Source organism: Procambarus clarkii, chromosome 90 (genome assembly GCF_040958095.1).
Source record: "Procambarus clarkii isolate CNS0578487 chromosome 90, FALCON_Pclarkii_2.0, whole genome shotgun sequence".
Taxonomy (NCBI): Eukaryota; Metazoa; Arthropoda; class Malacostraca; order Decapoda; family Cambaridae; genus Procambarus; species Procambarus clarkii.
In genome coordinates this window covers 4,565,052-4,586,225 of record NC_091239.1, presented here as the reverse complement: position 1 = coordinate 4,586,225, position 21,174 = coordinate 4,565,052, and the positions used below count along the sequence as shown (strand labels likewise).

The following is a 21,174-nucleotide window of genomic DNA, read 5'->3' as shown; positions in this document are numbered from 1 at the left end:
AACAATACTGGATATAAATACAGTTTTACAGTAATGTAGACTTTGCCTTGTTATTAGCCAGACTTTACAGACTAATTGATGTCCCACTTGACTGGCTATTCTAGTGGGACATCATCGAACTCCGATGGAAGTTCCACAGTGGCTTGTTTTCTTTTGCTTTCCTTTCTCTAGAGAATTTACAGGGTTCTTCTTGAGTTTTACTGGCCAACACAAGAACTTATCTATCTCAGACAACAAGGATACATGAGGATCTGCACGTTCAGAAATTTGAACGTGTTCTTACAAGGTTATTGGTGCCTCCAGTGCAAGCCTGACTGATCATGTTGAGTTTCTTCACTCATCATGTTGTCAGTATTTAGGTGTAAGGTATACCTTGCGCATCAGAGTAGCGACAATACTGGCTGTCTGTTTCATTCCATGCATGTGGTGATTAGCTGCAGAAATAAACGTAAATAAAATAATTACACATTGTTTTAAAATAAAAGAAATACAATGAATCAACACAATCTGATGTGATTTGCAGAATTAACAATTAGGAAGCAAGATGATGCTTTCACTTTAAATTTTCCCTTTAAATATTAAAATACCTTTGATAAATATAATGTCATATTTCAAATGTTATTTTACGTTAATCCGGCAGTCACATTATCCCTAAAACTTTGCACTGTATTTAGGTCCCTTTCCAACCTGTGCATAAAATGATAAAACACTATTTTTATATCATAAAACATTTTTTCAGTTATTGTGAGAAATTGTATAATTATTAATATAGTTTATAATTATAAACTTCATTGTTTTATTAATTAAAGTTTGCCTGTAGTGAGGGGAAGAAATTATGAAAACATCAAATTTTGAAAGGGGATTAGGTCGTGTGTATAGTATATGTGTATATATATTGTATATGTATATGATATTGTATATGTATATGATATTGTATATGTCGACAATACCATACGGCAATGAGTTGATAAGGACAACGTTGTCAACTCCGTGACAACGTTGTCGATTCTTGTTGTGAATTTGTATGTGTTTGAAAAATCAAATCATTGCTCCTGCCTTTTAATGTTTGGAAGTCATTTGAAGCATGACTATACCTTTCCAATATTGTTGAAGTTTTTTTTTATTTTTAGATATGGACAGAACACAACTACTGTATATTCGAATTTCTGTCTTGAATGTCATTAATAGTTTCACTAATGTTTCCCATTTCATATATTTCATTAAACGCAATTTGGAAGTTTGCAAGTATCAACTCCTTGCACAGACCTCTAGCACAGTGGTCTATTTTCTCGACTCAGAACCAAGGGACCAGGGTTCAATTCCTAGACAAGACAGAATAAATTTGGCCACGTTTCCTTTCACCTGATAAAACTACTCACTCTAGAAGTAAAATAGGTTCCAAGGAGTTAGGTAATTGTTGTGGGGTTGCACTCTGGGGAAGGTTAATAGTTGGCCTAGGGCGGGGGTGGCAAATAGTTTTTGAGATCGTGTCCAAATAGAGAATTTGGGCACATCTATATTGCCCAAATTCTATAAACATCCTCTGGCATACCTATGTGAATTTTCAGCTGCAGATTATAATTTATTATGTAATCAAATCAAAACAAATACTTATTCAGGTAAGTACATACCTACCAGGTGAGATACAATACATTGAAGGATTTATAGATAGAGCAAGTACATACAATGCCTAAAGTCACTATTACGCAAAGCGTTTCGGGCAGGATGAACACTACGACTAAAACTTAATACTAATTGAGATTAAAGTATAAATTGTGTTGAGAAAATAAAAAAAATAACAAAGGGGGGGACATGGCAGAAAAATAGCAAATATACAATTTGGTCAACAAACTGCATTGTTTAAAATAGTAGACTTGGTTGACATTTAGGGGTGAGGTAGGTTACATGGTGTTAATTGGGTAGTACTTAATTTTTATCTTTGACTTGTTGGAAGAGGTACAGTCTTTGACATAATTGGGAAGGTCATTCCACATTCTGGGTCCCTTGATTTGTAAAGCATTTCTAGTTTGATTAAGTCGTACTCTTAGAATATCAAATAGGTATTTGTTTCTGATGCTCGGCAGCAGTATAGCACTCGGTACCTTTACTCAAATCTCTGAATATGTTAAATATTAAGTCACTGCACATCTTCTCATGTGTACTCTATATATTTCAAACTCTGAATTGTAATGTCAATCCTGAGCTTAAAAGCTTCTTAGAAGGTTGTAACAGAACCCATGGGCACCACACCAGAAACAAATACCTATTTGATATTCTAAGAGTACGACTTAATCAAACTAGAAATGCTCTACAAATCAAGGGACCCAGGATGTGGAATGACCTTCCCAATCATGTCAAAGGCTGTACCTCTCTCAACCAGTTTAAGATGAAAACTAAGTACTACCTAATTAACTCCATGTAACCTACCTTACCGCTAAATGTCAACCCATGTCGTACTATTTTTAAAAAATGCTGTTTGTTGACCAACTTGTATATTGACTATTTTCTACCATGTTCCCCCCTTTTTATCTTTTATTTTATATTTTTTTTCAGCGCAATTTATACTTTAAGCAATTAAGTTTTAGTCTAAGTGTTTTTCCCCCACCTCACCTTGCCCGAAACGCTATGCGTACTAGTGGCTTTAGGTATTGTATGTACTACCTCTATCTATAAATCGATCAGAATGTTTGTAACTGAATCTATGTATGTACTTTTCCTAAATAAAATATTTTTATTATTATTATTATTATTATTATTATTAACAGAAATGACGACGTTTCGGTCCGTCCTGGACCATTATGAAGTCGATAGTGATTAGACGAGATTGATTGATGAAGATTAAGCCACCCAAAAGATGGTATGGGCATGAATAGCTTGTAAGTGGTGGCCGTTTGGAGCCAGTATCAATAGCTGATACTGGAGATCTGTGGAGGTGCGATTGCACCCTACGGAGAGGTCGGGACCTCTTAAGATGAGGGAGGCAAGGGCAGTAAGTAGGCAAGAGATAGGTGAGGAGGTGGAAATCTTAGAAGATAAGAGCAAGGTAAATGATACGGAAGATTAGGTGTAATAATAGCAACAAAGCAACAAATTGTAATTGTAACAAGGGCTTTGTTGTAATAACAGCAACAAAGCCAGGACTCAGGTTCATGTTGGGTGGGCTGTGTATTAGAGCCAATTCGACAAGACGGTGTCTGTGTAGAGTAGAGGGAGGAAAGATTATTTTAGAGGAAGCTCAATCAATAGGATGATTAGAATCCCTAACATGACAGAAGAAAGAATTGTTCGTGTCTGCAGACTTAACACTTCTTTTGTGTTCCTTAAGTCTGTAATTTAGTGTACGTTTCACCAAAGTATTGGAGAGAACAAGACGAACAGAAAATAGAGTACACACCAGCAGCATTAGAAGCAGGAGGAGCAGTGTGAACTAGAGTGCTACGAAGAGTGTTAATTTGTCGAAAGGCGAGTTTAATGTAGAGAGACGAAAGGTATTAGTTAGAGTTTTGAGTTAAGATATGGAGAGAGGGCAGAGCTCAGTGTGCTCAATAGTGTTGGAAGCAGGTTTAGGATGAAAGAAATTTAAAGTAAAGTGAAAAATAAAGTCATCAATATGAGTACAGGAGAAAAGTCTTTTTAAAATCAGTTATATTTCCTAATATGAAAACCATTCTGATCAAAATATAATTATTTTGATTGGTGTCATCGTGATCACTTGGGAACACAAACTGATCAACATAACAATCTAAGGAATATCAAATACTGTATTGTACTGACAATCATATTAGTACAGTACCTTATACAAGGGCTGGTATGATACCATCCGGACACAATCTATCGATAACTGAAAAGATTAGAACTGCTCCTATACAAAGACTGAATGGGAAGATTTCCTCATGAATATGACTAATTGCTCTGTATTTAAAAAACATTACATTCTCAAATTGTGAAGATTTCTGTCCAGAACAGGCAGCTGCTGTTCCTCAACTTACTATAAGGTATAACAAGGTTGGACTCACAACCGTTGCTAAAGTTTATAATGACACTGGTTCATTTTTAGCTCACGTAGGTCTTTCATGAATCCCTAAATATCTTTAATTATGTGACCATTAATTTGCTACCTCACAAGAGATTTAATAAAGTTTTTTATTGACCTATCTATATTCAGTCTCCTATAAAGATTCTGCAGTATGATATCTTTCAAAAAGACAAATCATGTCTTTGACAAATCAAGGGGCCTGACAGCTGAGTGGACAGCGCTTCACATTCGTAGTCCTGAGGTTCCGGGTTCGATAACAAATGGGCAGAGTTTCTTTCACCCTGATGCTACTGTTCACATATCAGTAAATAGGTACCTGGGAATTAGACAGCTGCTACAGGCTGCTTCCTGGGGGGGGAGGGTTGTAACAAAAAGGAGGATGGGTCAAGGACCGGGCCGCTGGGACGCTAAGCCCCGTAATCATCTCAAGATGTCTGGTAGCGATTGTAAAATATGTTTATCATATAACATTCACTGCATATGAAACATGTTTAGCAATCAAAATTTTTATATTTTGCCTATGTGGCTATGTACATACATCAAATGACATTTAGCTATAATGCAAATGTAAAACTGCTTTTGTATTAGATAATTAGCTAATACAAATTTTAGGAACATACAAAGAAAATTTTGTAGTTAAGAAAAATTACAAAGAAAGTATTATAAAAGTGTTCAACAGTTGGCAAGCTCGGCCAAGATCCTTACTCATCCTTAAAGATGAGTAAGGAACCTAATGGAATTTTCTATAAGGCTAGAGCAAGGGTGTTTAGGAAAGATTCCTGCTAAACTGGTGTTGGAAGAAGGTTTGACTCTCAATTGGGCTTCCACGATGTCCTGGGGAGGTTGAAGCTTACTTGAGGAAATTATGGAGTGGCCTACGCTCAGAAATTTAACCTTTACCTGCATCAAACCACATATTGATTTTTATTTGACTGTTGTATAGATAATTACCGTATTCTTATGGAAAATTGCTATAAATCATAAATTGGTATAAATTAATTAGGCATATTCCTATTCCAGCGTATATACTCAATTTAAAGGAAATACTCACAAGGGCAGTGGGATTCGTAGTTAATAATCATATATCTATTGACATTTATCATCATGGACAGCAAATCTTCATAGGTGTATTCCTTGCCCAAGACATGAACCAACGACTGTATGAACCAGTAACCACTAGAGATGTTGCGCCACGAATAATGACCTGAAATTAATCATAGTTTGAGAAAAGTTAAATTCACATTCATAGAATAGGCCTAATGAAGTGCTCCTCACAAACATTTTCCCGGTAATTTGAGAAGCTTGGCTAAGTTTTCTTATCTTTATACACAATTTCCCATTATTTATAGCCACATTCTTTCTCACTTTATCCTTAAATCTTATTCTTAGGTTCCATTTTAAACTCCCTTTTGTCTCATTCTTACTGTCTTCCAGTATGCTCACCTTTCTAAGCACAGAGCACCCGCTAACTGATATCATGCATTTATTCAATTATCATAGACAACTGAAGGGAAGAGCTGCCTCTTGAGTGTCAGAAAATATTTATTATGTTTTAGTTTTTATACACGAGGGAACATGTGCAGAAAATTTATGACTCCTGTTAACAGGCTAACAGCTCTTCCCTCTCATGGTTCATCTTAACCTTTAACCTATCAGTTTTCAATGGACCACAATCCAGAGATCTGTTTACACCAGGTCCCCAATTATTGCCGTGTGAACAAAGGCAAACAGTTAAGAACCAGTAGCCAGGCCTCCTTCCTGGCACCTGGTTCAAACCCAACTTCCACTGTTTTCACACACACTCTCTCACACACTGCCCAACAGCATATTGGCTAGTGTATCACACATTATATATTTTGGATATATTAAAGGCATCTAGGTACAAAGCTCTCATGACCTCAGGGATAACTGTTCTGTACAATTATACATACGATACCTGGTATGGTGGACCAGCAGATTAGGAAATCAGCCGCTACCGGAATTCTGTAGGACAAGTAACCGCAGTCAGTCTCATCAGTAGGTCGAGAGCGTTCCAGTGTCACGCCAGTGTCCAGACGCTCTCCACGACATGCCTGCAAAACATCATGTCAAAGATATGAATAATGAAGAATTTACGAGAAAATTTATATTTAAAATATGTTCGTAGCTCTCTACATATCTGCAGTCTATATTATACAGAACTTGTCCGTTCTGACATTCTGGCAGTCACATGAAACAGAAAGTGTATACATGTAAAGAAGTTGGTAATGGTGGCGGAAAGTGTACAATTTCAGGATTGATAAGGTCAGACGATGTAATGGAAAGTGACAGTAAATTAATACAAAGGGAATGAACTGTTCAGGGCACAGTATATTAGGGAAAAAAATACCGCAGGGTTAAGTGAATACACAACAAATAGTATTGAGAGTCAAAGGGAATTAAACAGTGGTCTGTTTGTATTTCATACATATATATTAATTAAACAGTGGTCTGTTGTTTCGGGGTCTTGAAGTGAGTAGAATGTAAATATGTGTTTATTGGCTGTTGATCAAAGAGAATGCCTTGAAAGAAACCAACGTCGTCTATGCCTTCACCTGCCCACTTGGGGACTGTCAGCCACAAAGATCTCAGTATATAGGCAATACAACAACGTCATTCTCTAGGCGATTAACAATACATAAGCAACAGGGCTCCATCAAGGAGCATATAACCTCCACACACAACCAGACCATCACAAGAGATCTTAACAAGCAACACAAAAATTATCGACAGATACAATGACAACAGGAGACATGACACCAGCGAGGCCCTACACATCAAAAAGTCAAAACCAGCAATCAAAAGCCAATAAGAACATTCTACCCACTTCAAGACCCTGAACCAACACAGAAGCAAGAAGATAAAACACGCAATGATGTACCCATTGATTCACTTATACATCTCAATCATGTCCTGTATTACCTCACCACAAGCGAATATTAGCATTGGCAGAATATGTAAAATTGTTATTGAAAATGTAAGAAGTGTCTTGCAAAACGGTTCGAGGCGTCAGACCATAAATAAAGTGTGAAATTAAATTTTGGAGAATTAATTTTTCATCTACCCTCGACAGTGAAGAAAAACATCAGAAATATTGAGAAGATTCGGGTTAGAGTCATTAATCTTACCCTTTCGGTCATATTCAACAACATATGTTAGCTTGAATCGTCCTCAAGCCAATATGCAACTGAAAACTCCATACCCCAGAAGGGTTCGAACCCAGACAGCCAAGAGCACTATGCACCATGGCGTACCTGGTTCCTTAACAACTCGACTACCGTGACTGTACTAAGGTCATTGGAAGCCGAGGCTATATTCCCAACTAGCCAACAGCATTTGATGGAAAGCTTGGGCATAGATATTTCATCGAATCACCTCACTTTGTGGGGCCACGTGAGCAACGTGAGTTGAGTTACGAGATAGAAGTAATGTCAGTCTGTTAATTCTTGATGTAACTGAAGCCTGTGTTATAACAGGCTATCACCTGTTACTGGCGGTGGTGTTAAACACCGCCTGCCAGTCTGATGCTGGAAGTGAAGTTGTATTTTGTCACTGTGATAATTCTGTAGAGGATTGGCCATAATTTACTGATGAAGGTGAACTCGCCGGCGTGTGGACCATATATAACCCAAACAGTGCCTCATCTTATTGGGGGAGACATCTCCCGTCACGCAGGGTGCAGTCGCACCTCCTCAGATCTCCAGTATTAGCTCTTGATACTGGTAATGGCTCAAAAGGGCCACCACTTACGGGCTATTCATGGCCGTGCCACCTTTTGTGTGGCTTAATCTTCATCAATCAATCATCTTATTCCATTCACTTGGGCTCTAATAAACTCGAACCATGGACCCCACGCCTGTGAGGCCGAAGATCTAACGACCAAGCTATTGAGTAGTCTTAATAAGTAAAGTTTCCAGAAGTTTCCAGTTTGCCAAACTAGAATTTTCGACTTTCCCTGACAACTACTAAAGCTCAGAGAAATTAACATGCTAAACATGTTAATACCTTAACATGCTAAACATGTTAATACCTTAACATGCTAGCCATACACTCACTCCACACCTTCTCATGTGATATATACATGAAGCAAACTTTGATCCTAAATGCTAATCTTGATCTGAAACTTTTCCTTGACAGGTGTAATAGAAACCATGAGCGCCACATCAGAAATAAATATGTCTTTGTTATCCTCAGAGTCAGGCTATATCTATGCAAATCCTCAATGCAAATAAAAAGACCCAGTCTATGGAACTCACTCAATAATGAATTAAAAATTTGTCCAACTTATGCCTTATTCAAAAGTAAAACCAAAAAGTACTTAATTTCATCCTCATGGTATCTTTCCTTGTGCCTAAAACTTTCACCATATATTGTACTACCCACTTCCCTAATATTAGTACTTAAGACATACTGTATATGGTGATGTAATCACCTCTGTCAATTTATATTGTAGTTATATGTTTATATACATTTTGCTACAATGTACCTTTTCATCTTACCTGATATGTTAGCTTAAGGACCTGCCCCGAAACGCTATGCGTGTTAAGGAGGCATCAGTTCCAAATATGCAATTAATGAAAACTAGTTCGATTTCAATCAAACTTTTTTGACGAATTGTATATGAAAAGTGAGTCATTTGGTCCAAGTCTCAGCATCGTAGCGTAAATAGAAGGGAGAAAAAAAATATTGTGTCAAAAATTTTCCATAATTTTCAAAAATTAACATCAAACACGTGTCAACTGACATCATGTCTATGACTCTCAGTTATCACAATAGCGTATATTAAAAAAATTAGTTTTATAAAAAAATTAAGTAAAAAAAAAATTAATGTTATTTTTCTTATTTGTTTATCGGACGATTTGCATGAAAATTAATCACCTGACTGCACGTAAGCTTATTTGAAAGGGTGCCAATTTTGGAGGAAATTGGTTGATGTCAACCTCAGTGACAGATGGCAGTACCTTAGACTTTAACTTTTAATGATTTACTTATCAAATAAAATAAACGGAGTTGCTACTCTTTCATTTTTATTACATTTACATGAAACATACACCTTATATGTAAAGTTTATATCTCTAAAATCTGATGCCAGCGTTTTTTCCTAACTTCATTTATTGATTTTATAATAGCAATAAACATGATATATTTGCATTTTTTTTAGGGGGGGGGGAACTTTGACTATTTGTATTAGTAAAACTAAACATATTTTGGAAAATCAGCGACAACAGATCCTTTATTATATGCTAATGTGTCAGAAAAGTGTCATAGAATGGTTATATCTGAAACGTGTGGTTGAAGTAACTTACTGAAAATGTGTAATATTCGTTGAAAAACAATCTCCCTCTCGATTTAGGCTGCAGTTCTGAAGCTTGGAACAATTGCAGCCCTTTTCATATACAACTAGTCAAAAAAGATTTGTTAACATTGAACAAAGTTTAAAAAACTAACTCATGCACCATTAATGGCTTTGCATGAATGTAAAAATACCAATCTTATGTAATCTCACCAACCCATTGTACCTTGTAAATAAATAAATATTATTCTTATTCTTAATCTTATTCTTATTATTATTAATATTATTATGTTATTATTATTATTATTATTATTATTATTATTATTATTATTATTATTATCATTATTATTGTTATTGTCATTGTTAATATTATTATTATATTAAAATGCATAGATATTTAAGTATTAAAATAAAAATTCCAATAACATAGCTAGAACAAATACACACAATGAAAAAGGTACATTTCAGAACACCGTGAGCCATCATCAAGTCAATTTCATAACAGTCCAGGACAGTCAGAAAATTTCCCCCACTTACGTGGGACAAATTTATGGTCATTGTGAGTTAATATTAATTATATAAGCATGCTGTTAATTATTTAGGTTAATGTTAAGTATTTAAGCATGCTTTATACATGACAGTCTTACCTGTATGAAGAACAACTTTGGTTTTCCAGCGAGAGATTTACATTGATCGCTTTGAAAGCTCTCAAAAAGATACTCGGCTTTTATGTGGCCATCCCTACACCACAAGATATCTTGTTCCCCGTGTGACATGAACACCACAGCTAGCATATCACAATCTGTGTGATCAGTACCGAAAGCCACTGAAAATAGGAGTGTAAAAATAAATTTCATTAGATCATCAGCATTAAATATTGGAAGTTTAAACTCAGATAATTAAGTTAAAAATAATAAAAATATATATATTATACTTCCGACCTCGTCAAGAGAAACATGTATATCAAGTCCGTTGAAAGTTAGAGCGTTAAGTCTAACGAATACTAATTTCTGAGCAAACCTCGGTAGTTTGTGTTTAACTCACTGGCAATTCGTAAACATGCTTAACATATCAAGCTCATGGTGGATCTGTTAATCCACAGAGATAGGTACCTCTACAAATCTCCCTGCTCCTTAAGGGGCATACTGAATAGTTAGCCACAAGAGAGCTAATTTTCTGACATAATAGAGTATTGGTTTCTGATGATTTGCGAGTTGGACTATACTGAAAAGTCCCAATTTCAGTAATCACTGGCTTACCTTATCAGCTGTTGTTTGGGCTATTTTTTACCATTTGTTCTCAACTTAAAGCATGTGTTACTCGATCTCTGAATGGGTTTATATATTATAAGCATCTCAAACATGCTTAGGTATCATGCGCATTAAGCGAAGGTTGTTTTCTCATCTTACAGCAAGTGTTTTCTGTTAGTGATGGACTTAGATGCTCCCCACTGTCTCCTTGCCTTTAAACTGTTAATACAGTATAAAGATTTATCTGGTTAAAGTCTCTTGCTTCAGTATCACTATAAATTTTTCTTTTATTCTCCTCAAACAATTGCTTTTATCATCTCAAATTTTATTCTTTCATTTCTTACATCTTTTAAAATCATCTATTTTTAGATCACCTATTCAAAATCTATTTAAAATCACCATCATCTATTAACACACTGTCCAATGCTCAAAGAGTGGCAAAAAATACAACAAATTGATTCCCAGTTGGCCTCTTCATTTACCTGATAAAAGCCTTTGATACTGTAAACCATAACTACATCTTACTTAAACTGCATCAATGGTATGATGCAAACTGAATATGAATATAAACTGAGTATGGTATCTGAAGCCTTGCTCTGAACTATATTCGTTCCTCCCCCACTCTACCAATGACAGCAGGAGTGCCGCAGGGCAGCATCCTAGGACCTCTCCTATTTCTTATGTACATCAATAATTTGCCAAATGTTTCTAACATTCTTAAACCTATACTATTTGCTGACGATACTACCTTCAATTTTTCTGACCCCAACCCCCAGACACTAAATAATATTGTAAATAATGAATTAAAAAAGTCCACTCATGGTTGGCAATCAACAAACTTGCATAACATAGAAAAGACCAAATATATTTTATTTTGTAATAATTCCATCATTCCATCCAGTAATTCCATCTATCATCATACTATCATGCAAGAGGAGCCACACATTTATGGATCATCCAATAAAATTAGCAGACTTCTAGATGTTACTACTGCTCGGCTTAGACTCGGTTACAAGTATCTCTGGGAATTTTCATTATCTGCCGATGCAGACCTGACCAAATGTAAGCTGTGTCAACAAAATTATTCGCACACCCTCCGTCACTATGTGACGGAGTGCGAAAAGATACGTGAATTTAGAGACAATTCTATAACCAATGTTCCAACGATGTGTCAATATTTCATTCAAAATGATCTGCTACCAGAAATTTTAGCCAAATATCCCCAGTTTGCTAACCGTAGGTAGTAACTAAGTGATTGTAACCTATCCACCGCTGCCCACTGGATGGGGGGGGGGGGCAGTGTCAGGACAAACATATCAATTGCGACACTAGCTTTCCACATATGTCAGTTGCTTAATTTAGAAACTGTACTTGTGGTCGATCTCGATCCCATTGTTGATGTGACGACTTATATTGAATTTTATAACTAGCTCATCAAGATTGTAACTAAATGAATTGTGGGGTTCAGTCCCTGAGCCCATTATGTGCCTCTGTAACCCTTTCCACTACCGCCCACAAGATGGGTATGGGGTGCATAATCAATGAACTAAACTAAACTTCGTAATAAATCTTCAAATCAAATTTAACATCAGATAGAGAATGTTAACACCAGCAATAAATCGAGGGAAAGTTCCTTGGCCTATAAATACACAAGAGACTGAACTTCAGCACCTACATACAACACATATCCAAAAAAGTCTCAGAAAAATTGGTATTGTCACGTGGGGGTGGGCGGTCCGGGGCTCTGCTAACACTCGGTTGCTAGGGGCTCAAAGGCCCAAATACTCAGCCCCTCCGACTCCCTGGATTCACCGGAGTCTCCTTGGTCACACAAGAGAGGACCAACAATGCCCACCTCCGCAGGTCTTTGCTTCCACCACAAAGGGGTGCCACTGATTCACCCTGGAAGCCCTTCAGTCAAACACGGGGAAACTGCTGTTAACAGTTCCGGCCTAGACCCGTGGGGGAGTGAAGGAAGACTCAGGCTTACCTATAACCATAACCACCCTGAGTCTTGCCTGCCAGACAAAAAAAGGTTGCAGGAACTCCTTTCCCGCCTGTCTTCTCTATCTTCCTCTTAGCAAGGTCGCCAGCTGGGTTATTATATCTGCACCCCAGCAATGCAGTTCAGTGGGTGTATTATATATTGTTTGTAGCCAGAAATGTATGCTCATAGAGAAATATCATAAATGGAGGCACACTCAAACACAGTAATAAAATGTGTGGATTTACTGATGCAAATTACATGAACACACACACACAATCGCAAGTAATACATGAATATGGAATATGGATGATGAATCTGGAGATCGTCAGCCTCTTCTTCCACGACCTCCAACTCTCCTTCAACTGGGCAGGAAGACAGGAGTCTCACACTCTCACAGGAGGGCCTCTTCACCACGTCGGCACCTCTACTTCACTGTCCTGCCATCCATACACACTGTCCTCTCTGACAGTCCTGGACACAAGCTACTTTGCAGCCTACTCTACTATTAAAGTAATAAAGTCTTGCTGCCACATACACAAGTAAATATTGTGGCCTAACTAGCCTACTCATACAAGGGGTAATGGGAGGGAAAAATGATCTACCTTACACTCCTGGCTCACGACGCCTGTCCCTCGATGGTGTGAGATTTCCACGCTTCCTTGGGTCGATCCTCGACGATCCAGGACGTTCCACAGGTCCTCAGGTGTCGTGAAGCCTTCGCGTCGTCGCCGTTCCAATCCCTGAGATTCAGCTGCCCCAATCCTGGTTCATCGATGGGCGCTGAGCTAATCACTATTTTTCCCCACACTGGCCTCTCCCACAGGGCGTTGCTCCTTGTCCTAGGCACGGTGTCGTCCTTCCAAGATTCTCAGTGGATGTGACCCCAGTCACAGCTAGGCCTGCCTGCCCACCCTTCAGACCTCAACGTCCAGCCAGCGGCGCCGCCCAGCGTCGTCGCCGACTATTTTCCAAGTTTGGCACTTCTCTGCTCACTGAACTTGGTTCCTCTTTGGCTTCCCAGAAGCGCAGGGCCTCCAATAACTGTGATGGGCTGCGAAGGCCAGCTCAATCCACTGAACAAGGCTTGCAGAGCCTCCAATCCTTGAGAGCAGACCGAGGCGCGTCCTGTCGCTTCCACGGTCAGTACAACTCTGACGTTGGCGCCGCCCGGGGCACTCGGTGACGTCATGGCGGGCCCTGATTTGTCGCCCGCGACCTACGTCGGCCAATCCGCGATCGGCTTGTCTCCCTTCCAAAAGGTCATATCTGCCGTAGGGGATACTGTTTCATTTTATAACAGGGCGCCAATTTTCCTTTATTTACAACTTATAATATAACCTCCTTCCATTAAATGGCAGCCGGTCTGGTCGCCACATATATCATTAGACTCCCTGAACCTCAGAGAATCAGTAGGGAGAGCTGATATGACTCTTTAAGCCGGCAAACGAAAGAAATAGGAGAGGGCACCGTAACATACCCCTCCCCTTAAAATAAGAGTCATATCGGAAGAGCAGCACTCAAGAGGGCAACCTATACTCTTGCTCCCTCCGTTCCTGAAGTGTCACTCCTCCAGTTGGTGACGTGGCTCATACCACTTTGCCAGTCACTTGCCTCATTGTATCTCCACCTCGCATAGTACCGGGTGTGATGGGTGTTCCCTGAACATCTACAAGAAATCCCCTCTCCGTGGCTACGAGTGTACTCCCACGGCTCGTTACCACTGTAAGATTCAGTGCATGCGGCGCCTCCACCGCGTCGTGCACTCCGAGATAGTCTTGCATTTCCACTGCGTCCTACAGGTACTCCATGTTTCATCTCATGATCTCCTCTTCGCCAATCTTCTCTCTTCTCGATTCCTCTTCTCCCGTAGGTGCGTTGTCTCCTCACAGTGGCACTTGTAACCTGTACTCCATCCAGCAGCTTCCTCTCTTCCACACTAGGCTTTTGCGATGGCCCAATGCCCCTCTGGTTAGGCTGGCACTTACCCTGGGTGTACCTATTCCCTGCTTTCTTCGTATTGCCTTTCCTATACCACTCGCTCCTTCGTTCCCGACGAACATCTTCACTCCTCCATGAGATTCTCTTCCCTGCAGACGTCTTCTTCGGTTCGTGGTTGGGCTCATCCACCTCCCTGTGGCTCACCTCACCACGGTGGTTCATCTTGCACCTACCACTATTCATCTGGCCGGCATAGGGTGCACTGCGTCGTGGTTCCTCCACTCTGCCCCTCACTGCCGTTCGCTCATCCACTGAGCTTACTTTATTCACGTTTCTGTATGGAGGGAGTGCGGTCTGCAGCCTCCTCACCGCCCCAGGCGTTTGTACAGCTGCTCCTCGCCACTCCTCCACACGCATCATCAGGCTTAGTCGGAGGTCCCCGTCGGGGTTTTCCACAACCTCCGACGACCTCTCTGCACTCTCGCCCTCGTTGTCGTCGTCTCTGGCGACGTTTTCCCTGGCGAAGTCGGCTTCCTCACCACCATCTGGAACGACCGATACCTCACCTGGCAGGGTTGTACCGCTGCTTGCAACATAGGCACTCCTGGCCCAATCGGGTTGTATCCTGCCTCCTCCGAGGTCATTACCCAGCACCATCTGCACATGCTCTAGGGGTAACTTAGGGGCTACAGCTACTATAGCTTTCTCGACTCCGCAGTCGGCAATCAGCTGTACTTCGTGAAGTGGCAACCTGTATTCCTCCCCCACACTGCGTATCCTCACCACTCCCACAGGTGAATCATTAAATTCCTTGGGGAGAATACTCCTGGTCACCATACTTATGTCAGCACCCGTATCTCGAAGCACGGCAACCTCCACTGGGTCTGACTTTCCAAACTTCACGTTGGCCCCGAAAACGAAGGGATGTTCACCCAACTTCATTTCCCAACCATTCACATTGGGTCCACTATGATATGGGGTGTGAACAAACACTCTCTCCTCTTCCAACATTAATCCTACATTCCTTTGGTGCTCCTCACACTCGCGGGCATAATGTCCTCTCACGCCACAGTTGTAGCATCGGCTGCCTCCCCTGGGCGGCCACTCGCTAGTCACTCTGGCGGTACCACTTGCAGACGTTCCCTGGGTCCTCCTTGGACTCCCTGTCGTCGTATCCGGGACTGCAGCACTTGCTCCCGAGTTAGGTCCACTGCTCACCGCTTGGGGCTTCCTCCCCGCGTCTCTTGAGCTCTTGAACCACGTTACTTCATCGGGCACACTACTCTTGGGAGAGTCCCCACCCGTCCTCGCTCCTCCTGAACTCCTAAGGTTCCCTCCCGACCTGGGGTAAGGCGAGTGTCTGGGCGGCCCCTCCCTCCTGATATGTAGTGCCTCCTCCAGCATGTCGGCTCGATCCGCTGCAGCCTTCAGGTCCTTAATACCTGCTTCTCTCACCCTTACTCGCAACTCAGGATGGAGCACAGACATGAACTTCTCCATCACTATCAGTCGTTTAACATCATCCACCGACTCCGCTTCCTCCGCCTTCAACCATCGTAGGAATTTCCGTTCCATATCCCTGGCGGTCTCGGCGTAAGTCTTTCCCGACGCTCTTGTACACTCTCTGAACCGCTTCCGGTACATCTCCGGAGTCAGCCGGAATGAATGGAGAACCGCATTCTTAATCGCGTCATAACTAGTGCACTCCTCTAGGTCCAGCATGTTATAGGCTTCCCGGGCCTCACCAGTCAACCTGCCCTGGACCAGAGCAGCCCAATCATCTTCCGGCCACTCCTTCAGAGTTGCTATCCGTTCAAAGTGTTCGAAGAACGCCTCAGCTTCTTGTGGTTCGAACGTAGGTAAGTCACGTTCCCTTACCTTGAGGTCATCCCGCCGTGCAGGTAGTGAGGGCAGACCACGTTCAACGCGACGCAATTCGACTTCTTTCTTTGCCCTTATCTCCTCCAGTCGCAGTTGTCTCTCTCCTTCTTCCGCTGCAGCCGAGCTTCTCGCTCCTCTCGCTGCAGCTCAGCCGCACGTTCCTCTCGCTGCAGCTCAGCCGCACGTTCCTCTCGCTGCAGCTCAGCCGCGCGTTCCTCTTGCTGCAGCTCAGCCGCACGTTCCTCTCGCTGCATTTGCGCTTCTCTCTCCTCTCGTCGCAGCTGGGCTTCCAGTTGCATCTTCATTATTTCCAGTTGCAGGCTCCTCTTACTACAGCTGGACCTTCCACTGCTCCCATGTTCACTGTGAATTCTCTCCACACTGGGAGGCGCTTGGGGAGGCCCTAGTCGGGACGGTTCACCTTGCGACGGCTCTCCTCGGGACGGCTCCTCTTGAGATGGCTCCTCTCCCGTCGCTTCCTCTCGAGCTGTGAGCTGTGCCATGATCTCTATCCTTCGCTCCGCTACCTTAGTCGTCCTCAACCTGATCCCAAAGTGGTTTGCCACTTGTTGGAGCTGGGCCTTGGTACACTCTTCCAAAATTCTCTCGTCCCTTGTGTCAATAAATTTCTTTACTTTGTCTTCCTCCATCTCTATATCATTGAGCATACACGACAGCACAGACAAGTTAGTAGGCACTAATTTCACCGTTTCAGTCCCTTAGCCGGTTGAGTAACAGTACTACTGAATTCACTGGCCACACTGTATTAGTACCCTGGCAACACTTGTCTTGAAATTTGGGCCACACTGTAGCTTGACCCGCGCTTCCTGGCGAGGTTCCCAGTTCCTGGCTACTGGGGTTCGAATCCTGGTAAGGTCGCCAGTTCTCTTGTCACGTGGGGGTGGGCGGTCCGGGGCTCTGCTAACACTCGGTTGCTAGGGGCTCAAAGGCCCAAATACTCAGCCCCTCCGACTCCCTGGATTCACCGGAGTCTCCTTGGTCACACAAGAGAGGACCAACAATGCCCACCTCCGCAGGTCTTTGCTTCCACCACAAAGGGGTGCCACTGATTCACCCTGGAAGCCCTTCAGTCAAACACGGGGAAACTGCTGTTAACAGTTCCGGCCTAGACCCGTGGGGGAGTGAAGGAAGACTCAGGCTTACCTATAACCATAACCTCCCTGAGTCTTGCCTGCCAGACAAAAAAAGGTTGCAGGAACTCCTTTCCCGCCTGTCTTCTCTATCTTCCTCTTAGCAAGGTCGCCAGCTGGGTTATTATATCTGCACCCCAGCAATGCAGTTCAGTGGGTGTATTATATATTGTTTGTAGCCAGAAATGTATGCTCATAGAGAAATATCATAAATGGAGGCACACTCAAACACAGTAATAAAATGTGTGGATTTACTGATGCAAATTACATGAACACACACACACAATCGCAAGTAATACATGAATATGGAATATGGATGATGAATCTGGAGATCGTCAGCCTCTTCTTCCACGACCTCCAACTCTCCTTCAACTGGGCAGGAAGACAGGAGTCTCACACTCTCACAGGAGGGCCTCTTCACCACGTCGGCACCTCTACTTCACTGTCCTGCCATCCATACACACTGTCCTCTCTGACAGTCCTGGACACAAGCTGCTTTGCAGCCTACTCTACTATTAAAGTAATAAAGTCTTGCTGCCACATACACAAGTAAATATTGTGGCCTAACTAGCCTACTCATACAAGGGGTAATGGGAGGGAAAAATGATCTACCTTACACTCCTGGCTCACGACGCCTGTCCCTCGATGGTGTGAGATTTCCACGCTTCCTTGGGTCGATCCTCGACGATCCAGGACGTTCCACAGGTCCTCAGGTGTCGTGAAGCCTTCGCGTCGTCGCCGTTCCAATCCCTGAGATTCAGCTGCCCCAATCCTGGTTCATCGATGGGCGCTGAGCTAATCACTATTTTTCCCCACACTGGCCTCTCCCACAGGGCGTTGCTCCTTGTCCTAGGCACGGTGTCGTCCTTCCAAGATTCTCAGTGGATGTGACCCCAGTCACAGCTAGGCCTGCCTGCCCACCCTTCAGACCTCAACGTCCAGCCAGCGGCGCCGCCCAGCGTCGTCGCCGACTATTTTCCAAGTTTGGCACTTCTCTGCTCACTGAACTTGGTTCCTCTTTGGCTTCCCAGAAGCGCAGGGCCTCCAATAACTGTGATGGGCTGCGAAGGCCAGCTCAATCCACTGAACAAGGCTTGCAGAGCCTCCAATCCTTGAGAGCAGACCGAGGCGCGTCCTGTCGCTTCCACGGTCAGTACAACTCTGACGTTGGCGCCGCCCGGGGCACTCGGTGACGTCATGGCGGGCCCTGATTTGTCGCCCGCGACCTACGTCGGCCAATCCGCGATCGGCTTGTCTCCCTTCCAAAAGGTCATATCTGCCGTAGGGGATACTGTTTCATTTTATAACAGGGCGCCAATTTTCCTTTATTTACAACTTATAATATAACCTCCTTCCATTAAATGGCAGCCGGTCTGGTCGCCACATATATCATTAGACTCCCTGAACCTCAGAGAATCAGTAGGGAGAGCTGATATGACTCTTTAAGCCGGCAAACGAAAGAAATAGGAGAGGGCACCGTAACAGTATATTCTCTAAAATCAGAAATTATATTCCAAACTCTGCTCTCCTCTTACTATACCTCGCGCTAATCTATCCTATCTAACATATGGTATCTGTGTATGGAGTTCCACCATTGTAAACTACCTCAAGCCCATCATCACTCAGCAAAAATCTGCTATCAGAACTCTAGCAAACTCTGTACCACACTATAAATAAATATATCCTTGATGTCCCCAGAGTCAAACTAATACTGTGCAAACTCTCCATGCCAATAATAGGACCCAGTGTATGGAACTCCCTGCCTAATGAATTAAAAACATGTCTATGCCTTATTTAAAAGTAAATTGAAAAGTATCTAATTTCATCCTCATAGTTTCCTACTTTGTGCTTCAAACTTAAACTGTAACTTGTATTATCAACTTCCACAATGTTAGTATACAAGACATATCATCACTAGTGTAATCACCTTTGTTAATTTATATATTATTTATATGTTGATATACATTTTGCTACAATGTACCTTTTCATCTTACTTGATATGTTAGATTAAGGACCATAGATTCGAATCCTCCTCATGGCTCCTACTGATATTCGACTCTGTCATATCTCACATAACGCTAACATGAGACAAACTTCCAGATATTCCACTGGCAGTTTTTCTATTATATACACACTTAAGCATTATCAATTTAGTTATTTCTAACCTTTCATCATTTACATGATACCAAGTGTACCTTATGGAGTACAGTCTATCTTTATGCTTACAATATTTACAGTGTTAGTAATATTTTGTTTTACTGTATATATCTGTGTACTTAATATCGTATCAACAGTAATATTAAAGGTGAACCTTAGAAAATTTTAATCAGTAGAGAAGAAACTCAAAGTAGGTGGAGGTAATATTTACAGTTCTGTACTTTGAAAGTATCATAGGTCACACTGAGAAAAGTATCATAGGTCACACTGAGAAAAGTATCATAGGTCACACTGGGAAAAGTTTCATAGGTCACACTGTGAAAAGTATCATAGGTCACACTGGGAAAAGTATCATAGGTCACACTGAAAAGTATCATAGGTCACACTGGGAAAAGTATCATAGGTCACACTGGGAAAAGTTTCATAGGTCACACTGGGAAAAGTATTATAGGTCAAACTGAGAAAAGCATCATAGGTCACACAGAGAAAAGAAGGGCAAATGAGAATGTGATATTGTTTTGGTGGTGGGCTCCTACAAAGAGTACAGGAAAGAATACCAGAGGATATACCAATGGGAGAGAAATGCTCCTCCTTAGAAAAATGGAAAAGATACAGGTATTGATGGGGTACTGCATCAATACAGTATTTCTATGGGCAACATAGAGCATTTCCCATGCTCTATGTTGCCCATAGAGCATGGGAAATTTTAAAGCATAAATGTTAACACCTAATATATCTTTAATCACATTTTAAGTGATTTTTGTATAAGGAAGCAACATTACAAGAAAGAAACAGGTGAAGCAGTGTATTTTTCTTGTTTTTAAAAATATTCCCTCTCACAAATGCTTCCTGAAGGCATCTCTGGTTGCAATATGTCCCTCACTCGCTGGGTTTGTTCCATATAGCTCGCTGCATTGAGGTTGCGCTCTACATGTATTTTTAGCACTAAACAAATTTATGATGGAAACTGTATTCAACTAACTGAGGCACGGAAGATAATAATAAGATGGACAGACATGGCAAGTGTGAATGAGATAGAAGGGGAAAGTGAGAGTCCCTACTCTCCGCATACAAGATTCCTATGTTCCTGATTCCTATATGCGGAATCAGTTTGTTAATGAGGGAGTAAATGTTAAACAACATTTAGAGGACAAAGCACACTGCATAAACCACAATAACCTAGAGGGGTTCAACTGCATTAAAATACAAAACACGATCGAGGTCATGGTGGCGATGTTATCAATATTTATGTAATTACTGTACTGTAAATAAATCTATGGAATCCAATATGTTAAGATGATAAAAATAAATATGTTAAGATGATTTGGGGCTAAAAAGCTTATGTAATAAAGGTCTAACGAACATTATTATGTGTAAAAGATACTTACAGTCCTGAATTTCAGCTTTGACGGGCGACGGTCAAGTTATTATGGACCGTCACTTTAAACCCTAAATTTTCAACA

The 21,174-nt window shown here is 41.4% G+C and overlaps 1 protein-coding gene across 1 annotated transcript; it reads right to left on the bottom strand.

The window, feature by feature from the left end:
* Nucleotides 1-207: 207 nt before the first annotated feature.
* LOC123746471 (caspase-1-like) lies at nt 208-16,657 on the bottom strand. Its single transcript, XM_069318451.1, has 5 exons — nt 16,561-16,657; nt 9,995-10,173; nt 5,973-6,108; nt 5,088-5,240; nt 208-434 (listed from the first exon to the last, which is right to left on the bottom strand). The coding sequence occupies exons 1-5, from the start codon at nt 16,655-16,657 to the stop codon at nt 349-351; spliced, it is 651 nt and encodes a 216-aa protein (XP_069174552.1). The 3' UTR covers nt 208-348.
* Between the last annotated feature and the right edge of the window lie 4,517 nt (nt 16,658-21,174).

Excerpts from the sequence above, each read along its gene's own strand:
- LOC123746471 (XM_069318451.1), bottom strand. The coding sequence starts at position 16,657 with ATGCAGCGAGAGGAACGTGCGGCTGAGCTGCAGCAAGAGGAACGCGCG. Across the intron at positions 10,174-16,560 it reads TGAGCTGCAGCGAGAGGAAC|TGGCTTTCGGTACTGATCAC; the intron begins GTGCGGCTGAGC and ends TCCTATTTTCAG. Across the intron at positions 6,109-9,994 it reads CAAAGTTGTTCTTCATACAG|GCATGTCGTGGAGAGCGTCT; the intron begins GTAAGACTGTCA and ends GATGTTTTGCAG.